Source organism: Asterias amurensis, chromosome 13, assembly GCF_032118995.1.
Source record: "Asterias amurensis chromosome 13, ASM3211899v1".
In the NCBI taxonomy this organism is placed as follows: Eukaryota; Metazoa; Echinodermata; class Asteroidea; order Forcipulatida; family Asteriidae; genus Asterias; species Asterias amurensis.
Window position 1 is genome coordinate 10,658,659 of NC_092660.1, and position 13,183 is coordinate 10,671,841.

Below are 13,183 nucleotides of genomic sequence, written 5' to 3' on the forward strand. Positions count from 1 at the left end.
CTTTGTTTTCGTCTAAATATAGCCACCATCTTATTTTGTGAATAATTAAAACGGTCGCATACAGCGGGATTCATGATGATTCGCCACGGTTGGGGACACTTTGTGTGTAATTGTGTCTGATAATAATAGTGCAAGGCTGTTATGACCGTGGGGAAACAATGCTTTGCATATTATTGAAGACGATTTAATAGTAGTGATTGAAACGTTGAGTCACTAAGCACCGTGTATTTTATATTCACATGGTGTTACGCAAGCTTCTCTTGGGTTTACCTTGCGTAGACATAGTTGTTTGGAACCTTTGCGCAACACAGTCTTTGAATTTAAGGTTTGTGTACTGTTATTCTGGCCAAAGACCGGGGCCCAATTTCATGGCTCTGCTTACCGCCGAATTCTGCGCTTACGATCACGATTCCCCGCTTACGTGCAAGTGCCGAATTTCTGCGCTAGCCTTGTAAGCGTAGAATGCCTAGTAACGTGGAGTACGCACACAGAAGTCAAAATTCGCCGCTTACCCGTGAAATACGCATGCCGGTAGCACAGAATTTCCTGCTTCCGTAAGCGCAGATTCCGTGCTTACGGTAAGCAGAGCCATGAAATTGGGCCCAGTATCCTCGTATACCAACACTTTTGCATCAAATAACAATCCTGTGAAAATGTTGGCTCATTGGTTGGGCGAAGTTGCAAGAAAATAAAGAAAGATCAAACGCCCTTGTTGCAAAGAATATTGTGTGCTTTCAGATACGTTTGAGAAAGGAATCATCCTCCTGCATGAAACACTTCAAATTGCTGTGTGAAAATTACCTCTTTCTCTATTGAGAGTCGTTTCTAACAATGTTTTATATTAAAATCGACATCTCTCCAAGTATTTTATGCTCATTAAGATGTGGAGAAATCACCCGAATTACACACGGCTTATAGTAATACCTATTTCATCTTTTTTTATAATGTTTATATATCGTGTTTGTGTTCCCTGTGTACGTGTAGGCCTACTGCTTGTAAAAAAGGGCAATGTTTAATCCTTTCCCATTCTCAGTTTACGGTTTACATTGTGTTCAAATTGGTTTACGAATTAATGAATAATGTTAAAAGGAAGTAAATGTCACTGTCTGACTCATGGAAAACAGTCTAGTCCTCTTGAGTTTGAAAAGACCTATCGTTTATTTTGCCCAAAATGCGATTAAGCTGCAGTCTTTTGTCGAAAATGGAGAGACAAGCAAACAGGCCAACAAGTGCTATAGGCCTACAATGTTTTATTGTCAGGAAATTATTTTTGGCGATACACAGTCGCTATGTATGCCATTGAGCCGATTTTCTCGATTTCGGATTGCCCCACCCATGATATCATCCAGGAGATTTCAAGCAATAAAGGGTTGGATGGGCGTTTTATTATTGCACCACTTGGAATCAGTGGACCAGTGACTTCTACCTCTTCGGTCGAACGCAATTTTGATAGAGCGCCCTCGCTCGACAGAGTGAAGACTGTCCGGGGAAAAGGTAAACTTATGGTCAGCGCCCTCTATCTCTCTGGCCATTATTTTAATGGTGCACCACCCATGCAAATGTACGATTTGCTAATGATAATGTAACAACTTTTACGTCAAAGAAAGGGGCAGTAAAAACAGGTGAGACTTTGACCCTTTGCATGCTCATTAAATCAGTGCACTGCGATTGCAATGACCCGGAAGCAGACCAAAGAGCTGCTTAATAATCTGTTTAAAAAGATTTTATCAAATAATGGCGGGTAAAATTAAAAAACAATTTATCTGAACAACTCAAAGTTTCCCTGTGCATGATTATTGGCACCAACACAGTCCACGTTCTATTTTATAAGCCTGCCAAAATTACAGGTGGCTGATGAAATTTTCTCAGCTCGTTTAAAGTTTAACGTTTTCTGGGTTTAAAGTTAGGCTCTAAGCCTAGAGGTCTTAATATTAATTTTGCACCAGTAGCGCGCGCACGCTCACCTTTGCCGGACTAGGGTATTTATCTCAACATAAATAGTTCAAAGTATCTATTGAACTCGGCTTTCAAGGATAACTTCTTATATATAGCAACTCTTCCCCCTTCACACATAAACAATGCATTTTTTTCAAACACGTCCAGAACTATTCGTCCAGCCAGAAATTCTCGATTTTGAAGACGCTGAACTGCATGCATAGACCCGCAATATTATTTTCCCGCTCAAACGTCTCAACTTTGTAAATTGCAATCGAATCACACAATCTTAAAACCAAATAAATTCTGCCATTGGTAACCATATTTATGCTCTGACGCAAAACTCACACCCAAGAAAAACAAAACAAGTTTTCATCTGCAAAATTGAGACGAATAATCAAATTATTTTGTCTTATTTAGTGCCGCCGATGAAAAGTTTGACCTACATCATGACATGCGCGGACGTAAACTTTCTCTCGTCCGGGAGTTCAATCCCTAGCCCCATAATGCTAAGCTAACATCCGGCGGTTTGTATGAACAGACTCCCCGATTGCCTTCGCGCTGTAAAAAGTAGACTCTAAAACCAAATAATAATTCCTCAAAAGCTGTAAAAATGTCGAATTTTAAGAAATATATTATCTACTGTTCGTATTTATGTGTTGTTTTATGAGAGACATGTGTATAAATTTGTCTGGGAAAGGTAAACTTTACCGCGGAAGGATAATGGAGGGATCTGACTGTAATGCGCTGATGCAGTACACGGTAAATGCATAATACATGTAACATCATGGGGTTTGTCGGCTGACGTTTTGCTAGCGGTCGATACTGTTACTCACAGAATTTATGGGATTATAGCAACGTTGTCTACTCGCACAGGGTGAAACATTTTCGTGGATTTCCCCACCATTAACTTGCTGAAGGATCTGTCTTCCAGCGAACCATAATGGGGAACACTCCTACATCAAAACAAGGGCCGAACCAGGATATAAGTGGTTGGTGTTTTTGTCGTCTGTTGCACTACTGCAGTGCATGTGTGTTGTGTGTTGTCGTAGTTAACGTACGGTGTGCATTTTTAAGCAGTAGACCGCAGTGTCAAAATGTCAGTGTCATTTTATTTTGTCTGTTTCGATAAATATTGTTGAAGGGTCCATGACAGTGCACAATTTTATGTACATGGTGTTTTAACATTATTAATGACCCCCAAAGTCATACCACATCTATGTGTATAGTATAGTGTAAAGCAATTGCCTTAGGTTAGCTGTCATTTTCTTATGTTTTTAATTAAAATAAATATTAATTTTAAATAAAAAATGATTGATGGGTGGTGCTTTGTATGAAATGAATTTTTACAAGTTTCCATCCATGTGGTCATCCATGGTTGGATCGTTGCATGATTTATGCATATGAAGGGAGTCCTTTTATAGCTCCAGATTCTATGAGGATCAACATGTATGTAAACATCCTAAATAAAAACAACAACCAGGTACACAACCAATCAAAACAAAAATTACATTTTTTGGGAAGTAATAATAATATAAATATTTTGTTTCTATCTAAAAATTAACAATGTCTGAATGTGTTGCTTTAGTGTTTAGGTTAGAACATGAATGACACTAGGACCTACTTATGTGACACCTTTGCACTGACTCTTATATGGGATAACTTTCCGTATGGCGCCACCACCTTTTCACTCATTTTTACAAAAAGGGATATATCAATCAGGTAAATTAGATACTATATTATTTTATTTCGAACGAAAAAGTGGTGGCGCCATACGGAAACTTTTCCCTTATATGTTGGTACACGCCAAGAATACCAGCATAAAACATTAGCACTCAGCTCAGGATTGGATAGCGATAGGGCTGCAGAATCGTAACAATTTTACGCTTGGATTCAAACGATCATAATTTATACATCAATAAATTTTTATTAATAAATAAATAACTAAATAAATAGTAATAAAAGTACTACTGTGGGGGTCTACACCAGCTTCATTTTACCTCCTTGTTCGTATACTATCACTAGCTTAGTATCAGTATAAAATAGTTAGGCACCCTAACAAAACTTTTTAATTTTTTTTTTTTTTAGTAGAATACTAACAAAATAGTCAAATAGGAAACAAATTGCTGCACTTTCTTGCCACATAATTATATTTGACCAGATATCTCTTGTCAAATATTATCCTTTCTGGTTTGAAACTTTGAGTTTACATTAATTAAGAATGTTACAAGTAGGGCGGTTTTGTTTTGCAGCCGCAACACAAATAGCTGGTGATAATTATTATTGTGCCTACATGTACCACCTATCAGGGATAGTCCATGTATGTTGCCAACAATCAAAACAGTTGTTTCTATTGATAGACCACCATCATCCTGCCGCCATCTTTGTTGGATTCCCTGTCTTCAACAAATTCAGTGAAAACACACTTTTAGACTCATTAACACCAAAAAGGCACCAGACTATTTTGCCAAAAATTGGATTGGCCACATCATTATAAGTTATAACATAACAACACGGGACCTACAGCTTTAAATCCCATCCGAAGGACGAAGCAGTGGTTAAGTGTGTTGCCACGACTCCCGAACCCACACTCCCTTGAACAGGTCAGAACTTGAGTTCGGTGGCAGTGCTCTCAACCGCTCGGCCACGACACATCCTTGCGGTCCTTGCTCTATATTGTTACGACTACAGCTGGGTCATCGCATCTTTGTGTGTCTAGTATGTAGACCTTAATTCGGATACAACCTTTACAATACACTGATCTTGGTGGGAGAAAAACAAAAATGGCTGTGAACATGATAATGGTCTATTACATTGTTGGAACGCATCTTAACAAAGTAAATTGCCACCTTTGGCATTTTCTGGTAATCTGTATTCTATTTACTGTAGTTGACATTTTGTTAGAATCATGTCATCAAAGGAATGGACAGATCATCTTTAATACACTACATTGCAATGTTTATAATTTTGCAATATTAGGGTTAGTACAATGACCTGAATTAGTAACGCTACTAATGGAATAAGGATTATTTGTGAAGAGAATGGATTCTGGTGACGGCTGAATAGCTGATGCAATGTACAAGAGGCCTTAATCACTTTCTGCTGTCTCAAATTTAACTTGACCTTTAGCAATCGCTCTGCATGTTTTAGCTTTAACCATGACTGCCTGCTTCATTGCTACATGTTGTACATATAGTTTTTGGTTTCAAGCTCCATTGTGTAGCTTTAAGACTGTACATTATAGAATCAGGCTTGCATCATCAACTTTTGTTTGTCTATTTAATTTTCATTTGTCGCATAAAATTTTCCAAAAATGGCAGGATCATGTCAGACCTGTACATGTGCTATAGATCTATTTGCCTTCATCCGTGTTTTTCATCCTTGTCCAGCGTGCTTCAGCTAAACTTCCACAAAATTGGGGTAGAATGCACCATTGTTTGGAAAAATCCTGGGAGGCGTAAATTCTGTCAAGTCAAAATGACAGCCAAGTTGTTTGTCACATTGTCTCATTTTTATATCATGATTTTCATTCAGCGTATGTATTGCCATGCGCTGAAATGTAATGTAGTCAAGTCTTTACTACATGTACTGACAATACATTGTCGAACGTATTGTGTACTTTTAAATTGGGGTATTTGTCTACTTGCCTGTGGTCTTGGTCTCTGCGCCCCAGATGTAGTAGGACTTAATTTTGTTCCAATAGAAATTGATGCATTTCCCCTTACACAGGCTGAAATTTAAGCTCAAGACAGACCTGTCTGCTCCCTCAGGGGAACAACGTTCAAGCAAGGCCTGAATTACCATGCATCCTATCATCGCAGCCGATCAATGCTGACCAATCCACTCATGTCTCTTAACTGTGGTTTCATTAATCAGCTCACTTATCATTAACCATAAGTCCTTGTTTGTCTCATTTTTCATTTACATGTTAATATCCAAACTGAGGGTCGACATTTTGTAAATGTCATGTATTTTATTCATTTTTTGGTAGGTGAATTGTAAGTCACATACAAAGTCACGCATTTTTTTTTTTAAATGTCATTCTTAAAGTATTTTAGTTGTTGCCCTGAGATGAGAAGAAAATTTGATATATAATTTTTTTCAAGATGGCTGTGGCTATTTTATGGAATGTAGTTTACAATATTTTATGTACTATTTCCTCTTCGCTTTTCTCAAATTGTACATTTTTTTACCTATTCACATTTTGAATGCTTGAGTGATTCCTTTTCAAAGTGTTTTTAGGTCTGTGGTAGGGGCCTATATGAAAAAGCCCCACTGCCTTTGTGAACAAAAGTTGTGACAACAGAAGTTTGGGTTATTTATAGGGGGTGGGAAATATTGATTTCAAATGGTTGGTACTTTTCAGTTGAATAATTCCGGTGAAAGCATTCACCTGGTACAATGTATTGTTAATGTTACCTGATATACAAATGGTATAAGGTTGCGAAACGATAAAACAGTTTAGCGTTTGCCATTTTGGCTGGTACGGTGTTGAACGTGTCCTGGTTCCTGAAAGCTAGTGCGCTTGATGATTATAAGTTTGAACTTGTCGTTTCCACTAAAACAGTGATTTCTCAGTTTGAAACATCAGTTTAGACGCTACCCAGTAATAAGGAAGAGAAATTTCGAAAGACCCAGTCGTAATGTAGGCCCTAACTTTGATGTTGTTATTATCCTTGCAAAATGGGCTGCACAGTCAGCACTCGAAAATTACATGTTGTTGTACATAATTGGAATGCATGCTCTACAGATATAAGACCAAAGCCAGTGAATTTTAGCGGAGGAAATAATACTACCTCACTGTTTGACTGTACATGTAAGTTAAAATATTGACTTTATTCTGATAAATTCTTTCTGCTCTATGACTTTTGAAGTAATTACCCATTTTAGCACAAGTGTGATCAATATTTTTGCCATGCTTGTCAATTTAAGGTTGGGTCCTTAATTGGGTAAAGACCAGGCCTTGAACTTCGCTCTTACATGTAAAGGGGCACAGCAGTTTTCTTATTGAATAGTTACTTCTACAATCTACATGTTTTAATGACGAAATTTGCAAAGGGCACTAAAAAGCAAAGGGCAGTACAGCAATTGCTGTTGTTGCTGTGGGTTCATTTAACGCCTGAATGACCCTGAACTTTTGTTTGTATTTTTTATCCAAAAGCATACTCGTTATAAAGATGGTAAATAGTAAGCATCCTGGAATGTTTTTTTCGTCCGGTGTCTTGTTTGAAACTAATGAATGAAAGTTTGTTGAAAATGTTTGAATATCCAACCAAAGATCTCCTAAGGGTGACTGTTTGTTTAAAATTTCTAGGTGTCCATTTGTGAATGCTGCAGCGACAGAGGGTTGGTTATTCCGCCTCACTTCGCTGAATAGATCCAACTGTTCTCAATTAATTCTTTTCCAGTTTTCTCAACAAGAAACTACTGTAGACACTTTATTAAACTTTCACAGGTGACTTTTTCTGGCTTTAAATGATTGAGCATAACAATTGATAAAAAGAAAATGATGACCTGAATCTTGTCTTGGTTCTTGTCTTGTAACAAGTTTTCTGGTCTAGTAGAAATGTTGAGCAACAACAACAAGCCTTGCGGTCTTGTGAATTTTCCCCCAAAATTTGAGCCCTGTGTCCTAGTGGAATCAGTACCTGTACGGGATGTGTAGCCTATCCTACCATGGTTATTAGACACTCAAGCTGTTAAATGTAAACCTTGTTACAAAGTGAGCCAATATGTAACCTTATGTATGCATAATGTCCAAGTAACATGCACGTGTCGTGTGCAATTATAAGGAATACAATACATACTGTTAAATGTATGTTGAACGATTTTTTCTGTCATTCCATTGACATACTGTGTGCCAACACTCTCCAAGCTCGGCCATTTTTATACAGTATCTCTCTGTGTGTGCATTGAATAAACAGAGTTTGACCTTTGGAATGTCAAATGTCTATCTCCTCAACTGACACCCCCATCAGTTGATATAAATAGACGTCATTTAACTGGGAGAGATCTATTTGTGAGATAATGGAGGAAAAACGTTTGAGTGAAGAAATCATTGCCGAGGTTGAAGGGGCGGGCTTGATTTTGAATTTGAAGGAAAAGAAGGAGAATAGGTTCCCATCTGTATTGAAGTTGGAGCTTTGGACTGGAATTGAACTAAATTATATGGGACGGTGCCACATGAAATGGGTGTTCAGGGGGGATGATCACAACATGTGTGTAGACAGATCTATGCATGTCCAGTCAAGGCCTGGAATTACGCAGAGGTCATGGTCTACAAAGCAGCTCAGGGCCCAATATCACGGTGCAGTGCTCCTTATGTGACAAATTTTGTGCTTTTTTAAGTACATATTGTACATCATTGTACAATATGTGCGTTCTCCCTGTAATTTTGTAATCATTGTACAATATGTACGTTCGCCCTGTAATTTTGTTAACCACATGGGCCGAAAATGCAGAATTCTGCAATAAGAAGCAAGCTTTGAGCTATGTTCAAACAAGATTCCTAAACGATCAGTCCATAAACTCTAGAAAAAGGTCATTACCTTCGTGTTGTACATGTAATGGCTTACATTGTCTACTATACTTGTGCGGTGTTTTGTTTGGGGCATAATGTACATTGTACGCAAAGGCCTACTGTACGTGTACATTATGAGAAAGTTAAAATTTGAACTGGAACATTGAATGAGGCCTTGACCAGAGGTATACAGGCAAGGGACTGCATTGCCTGCAAGAACTTTACAACGTGGGAGGTGAATCCAATGATATTTCATGAATATTGGCTGTTCAAAAGTCTTTTGTTCAGTCTACATTTACATCAGTTTAAACACCACGCACAATGAATTTTAATGGACTTTGCTGTGGTTTATGATTGCTTAAACGCATTGTATCCATAAATTTACATGTAAATAAAGATTTTATCAGAGTGATACATACTTGAACATAATGTGAACATGTTTGAGATTTGCCCATAAAAGATTCAACGTCGTGCATTTTTTTTGTAAATATCAAGGTTCTTAAGGAACAATGGCACTACTGAGCTATTAACAGCTTCCGGGTCCTGTTTCACACAATGCTGATATTTTGCAAAATTGAATTCAATGACATTATGAAGAATTTGTCAGAAATTTATTGAAACTGATCAAGAGAGCATTGTGACTACACAATTATAATATGTTTGTTTCATCTAATAACAGCTTAATACTTGGCCATAATTTTTGTATTTATGTTTTTTAACAGCTTCTGGGTCCTGTTTCATACAATGCAATGCTGATATTTTGCAAAACTTAATTCAATGAAATTATGAAGAATTTGTCGGCAATTTTTTGAAACTGAAGTTAATACTTTTTTAAGTACACGTACATCAGAGTATTGTGACTACCTAACTTGACTTAGCCAGAATTTTTGTATTCCACTTGTTTAGAATTTAAAATGTCAGTGCCTCTTAGTGCTGACATGATACTTTACGGAGGTAATGGGAAAAAATTGTCCACATGCCCCAATTAACCATTGCCTTGATGCCCCTTAAAATATTTACACATGTAAGTTACATTTTCCTTCTTGAAGTGTACTTATACAATGCTAGTACCCAAGAGAAATTGCATTGTCAGACCATTCCTTGATGACTAATTAATGACTGCATGTTTGTTGGCCAACTTGGGAAGTTGATGGGAAATTACTTCAACTAATTAAAATTTATTTGGATATTTTAATGTCGCACTCTCAGGGGGTATAATCAAGAAAAGCATTCTGGGGAAACATTGCGCCGGCGACATCATGCACCACTGGGAAGGAGGTTTATTATTATTATGTAGAATTACAATGGTGCCAGTGTTCTCTGACAGGAGCCTGATGGTGTCATCATGAGAAATTATTGTCAGGTTTTGTTTTCTTCATAACTTCATACACATCTTATTCTTAGGCTACCGTATTAAAATGTCGTTAAATTCCTTGTAAGTGGATGTGTTCCCGATTTAGTAACGCTGTACTCAATACTGTTATGCAATCTCGTCTCCACAGTATCAAGAAATGTGATTATAAATTCATTAATGCAGATCATTCCTACTCTGACACCATTACACTCTGCAGAGCCTGACGGAGGGGAACAAAAATCTATATTAATGTGTATAGCCTACACCGGGACTACATGTAGTTAGACGTTAGTGTTGTAGTGGGTTGTAATCTCGATTCAGTATTTCAGCGGGTCGGCAGTTTGGGGTTTGTAAAATGTTTGCGTAGTTTCAAAAACGTCATGGACGACAACTGCACACATTCCTCGGGCACTCCCCTCTCGGATCAGATATTTGGGTTTCTGGCGGACACACTGTACGCATCTGGAGTTGCATCTAGCCTGATTATGCGATATAAAAGTAAGTGGCATTTGATGGAGCAAGGTCTTTCTGACGCTGTGCACGTCATCAGAGATTGCTCTTAGAGGCCCACATCAACACATGATAGGAGATTAGATTGAATGTTGGAGGACAGCCTGCTCGCTGAAATACCTATTGATTTACTTCAATTATACTCTTGTGGATGACACAAATTACAGGCTTAAAGTTGTACATGTACATGGGGCGAATGTATGAGCTGACATTCCCATCCATGTACAGTCCAATGCTGTCCCAATGTACACTTTATGTACTACATGCTGTATGTCAATTCTTGTGTTTGCATTGAGCAAAATTAATTTGCTTGGCTACATCCTTGTGACTTATTTACATTTATTACCAAGAGAGCATACGTTCACAACCATTTTTGTTTATCAAGAATTTTAACACTAAGAATAACCAATGAAAATTTCCTTGTGTGTCGGACGTGAATGATTCATCTCACATTTTATGTGGTCAGCATTGAAAATAATAAGTTTTCTAGATTTAAAGGCTACAAGAAACTTGGCCCAGTACGGATGTAAAAAGTTTCACTGAGTTTGTAAAAACTAACACTTTTTTATTCAGGTATTGGAAATTAATTTTGTGTTAAAGATAACAGTACTTTTGCTACACAGTCAGTCTTTTGAAAATATGCACGGCACACACAGTCTGGATTAAAGAAACAGTCTTGTCTGTCGAGAGAGCTGGCTCTCCTCCTTCAGAAAGAATCTCCATATTGCCCATCCGATATCCAGGAAGTATCCTATGGGAATGCGTAACCTTTCCAGGTTTTAATGTGAACAGGAATCTAGGCCATTCTGTTGGGGGATACGTAGAAGAAGAAAAGCGTGCGGCGTTGTTGTAACCATTACCAGGGTCTCTTTGCCTGTTACCCCCTCAGCGCTTGTTGTGACCCCCAATTGACGCATTAGTGTTTGTGTAGATGAGTTGGGTCGTGAGTCAAGTGTCCCCACTTTATTGTGGGTTTACTTGATGGTACTCAGGGAGTACAATGCACATTTGCAAGTGTTTTTTAAATTCAGTCTCCATGCATGGTTGACTCTTGTATACTTGACTGACATCTCTGAAGTATAGATACTGCACTATGCCTGGTTTCGAAAGAGATGGGCAAAATTTTGGTATTCAGTCAGACCTGTTCAAGAACTAGTACAAAATGGTCAAGCTTTTTGTACAGTCACAGGCAAAGTTTTCATTTTGAGCCACAAACGGTTCACATACTTACCCCTGATCAGGGGATCATCAGACATAATAACTGTATATTATACTGTATATTATTATAGTTATTAATTTTTGCCTTGTCCAAGAAGTGTGAAAAAGCACTCAATAAAATTCAAAGAAAAAAATGAAACATTTGAATATTACTCACAGCAGGAAATGAACTTCATACATTGTACAGGTGGTACACAGTATGTTTAATTTATTTGCTTTGATCGTGCTTGTAACAAAGATAGTGCGGCTAGTCTATGTACTTGCATGTATTGTCAAAGTACAGTATGTGTACTTTAATTAGGTGCAAATGTAAATCAAACATGAATTTATAATGATGTTTTTAATTTGTGGTTTAGTTTCATTTTTCGATGATTATAGAAAATGTGGCTTCTTACGCTCAAATCGATCACCCAATGACGCTTCCAGCACTAATGTGTGAAGTTTGCATCTCCTAAAAAATTTAAGGAGAGCAACTCATTACATAATGTAGCTCTCCTTGTTTCTTAAAGTTTCTTAAAATCAGTATTGCAGTTTCATTATGCAGGGCCAAGTGAAGTACAAAAATAAATATGCAGAAAAGGGATTTTTATTTAGTATGTAGCTCGCTTTCACAAGAAAAGTGTAAAAAAAAATGTGTTCAACTAAACTATCTGCTTTTAAACCATGTAACAAGCAAAGTACAATTTTGCAAGATTTTTTATTTTCTAATCATTTGATTAGTTTTACTTCGCCTAATACCACATTACAGTGTACCACCATTGTAGATAGGTTACCAGTAAATGTTAGTTCAGTGGTGCTCCGCCTGTTGGCATCCGTGGACCTTCAAAAGCATTACTCTCATTTCTTCTGACAGCTGAATGCTATTTTTAGCTGAGAGGTAATGAGGCCAATTTGCCTTGAAGGTTTCAAATGCATTGGGAGATAATGGTAGAGATTTGATATTAGCACTGGTGTGATTATGAGTAATGAAGCACACATGTAAATGAGTTTTTAAGAGTCGTACATGTGTAGGTACGACAAGATGTCCTACATTTGTACATCAGGTTTGTTCATTATTGATCGTGATTTACAAACCATAAATACTCTCAACCCACACCCAAATATTAAAACGTGTTATAAAATGCATACAATTGCGTACATGAACTGTACATTGAAAACCACAATTTAAAATGAAACGTCAAGGAAAAATGTGTAGCACACCACACAGCATAAAGGAATAGAAATATTGTACATGTACGCAAGACCCTATACAATGCTTTTACATGTACATTTTTAACCAGTTCATGTACATTATATGTATACTTGTATTACGTACATGCTTGTACAATGTACATGTACATGGGTACAGTACGTACATGTATATGTTTTTTTTTTTTTTATGAAATACTGTGTTGTTTATTTACTTTTGGATGTTACACGTAAGATACGTAATCTGACTTGTGCTATAATAAATGTATGGTACTGTGTATAAAAGCATTGTCAGTATTGTCTGCTGTGTTGTAGTACTACTGTACTGCATACAAAAAAATGTATCCAGGTTGCATACAAGCACGTACACTTACTTTGCAATATGTACAAGCATACAACATTATATATTCAAAGTAGGAGACATGCTGTATTAGTTATGTGTGCCAGGAGCTAGTAGA

General features: G+C 37.3%; 1 protein-coding gene across 3 annotated transcripts in view; it reads left to right on the top strand.

Moving 5' to 3' along the window:
* LOC139945741 (cAMP-dependent protein kinase catalytic subunit alpha-like) overlaps positions 1-13,183 on the top strand; it is a 97,493-nt gene that overhangs the window by 32,676 nt on the left and 51,634 nt on the right. For 2 of the 3 annotated variants that reach the window (XM_071943124.1, XM_071943125.1), the window contains exon 1: positions 2,721-2,927. The exons of the other annotated variant lie outside the window; for it this stretch is intronic. In XM_071943124.1, coding sequence (XP_071799225.1) covers positions 2,879-2,927 — 49 coding nt within the window. In that variant the 5' untranslated portion in view covers positions 2,721-2,878. Of the gene's footprint in view, positions 1-2,720; positions 2,928-13,183 lie in introns of those variants that run through there. 3 annotated transcript variants of the gene reach the window in all.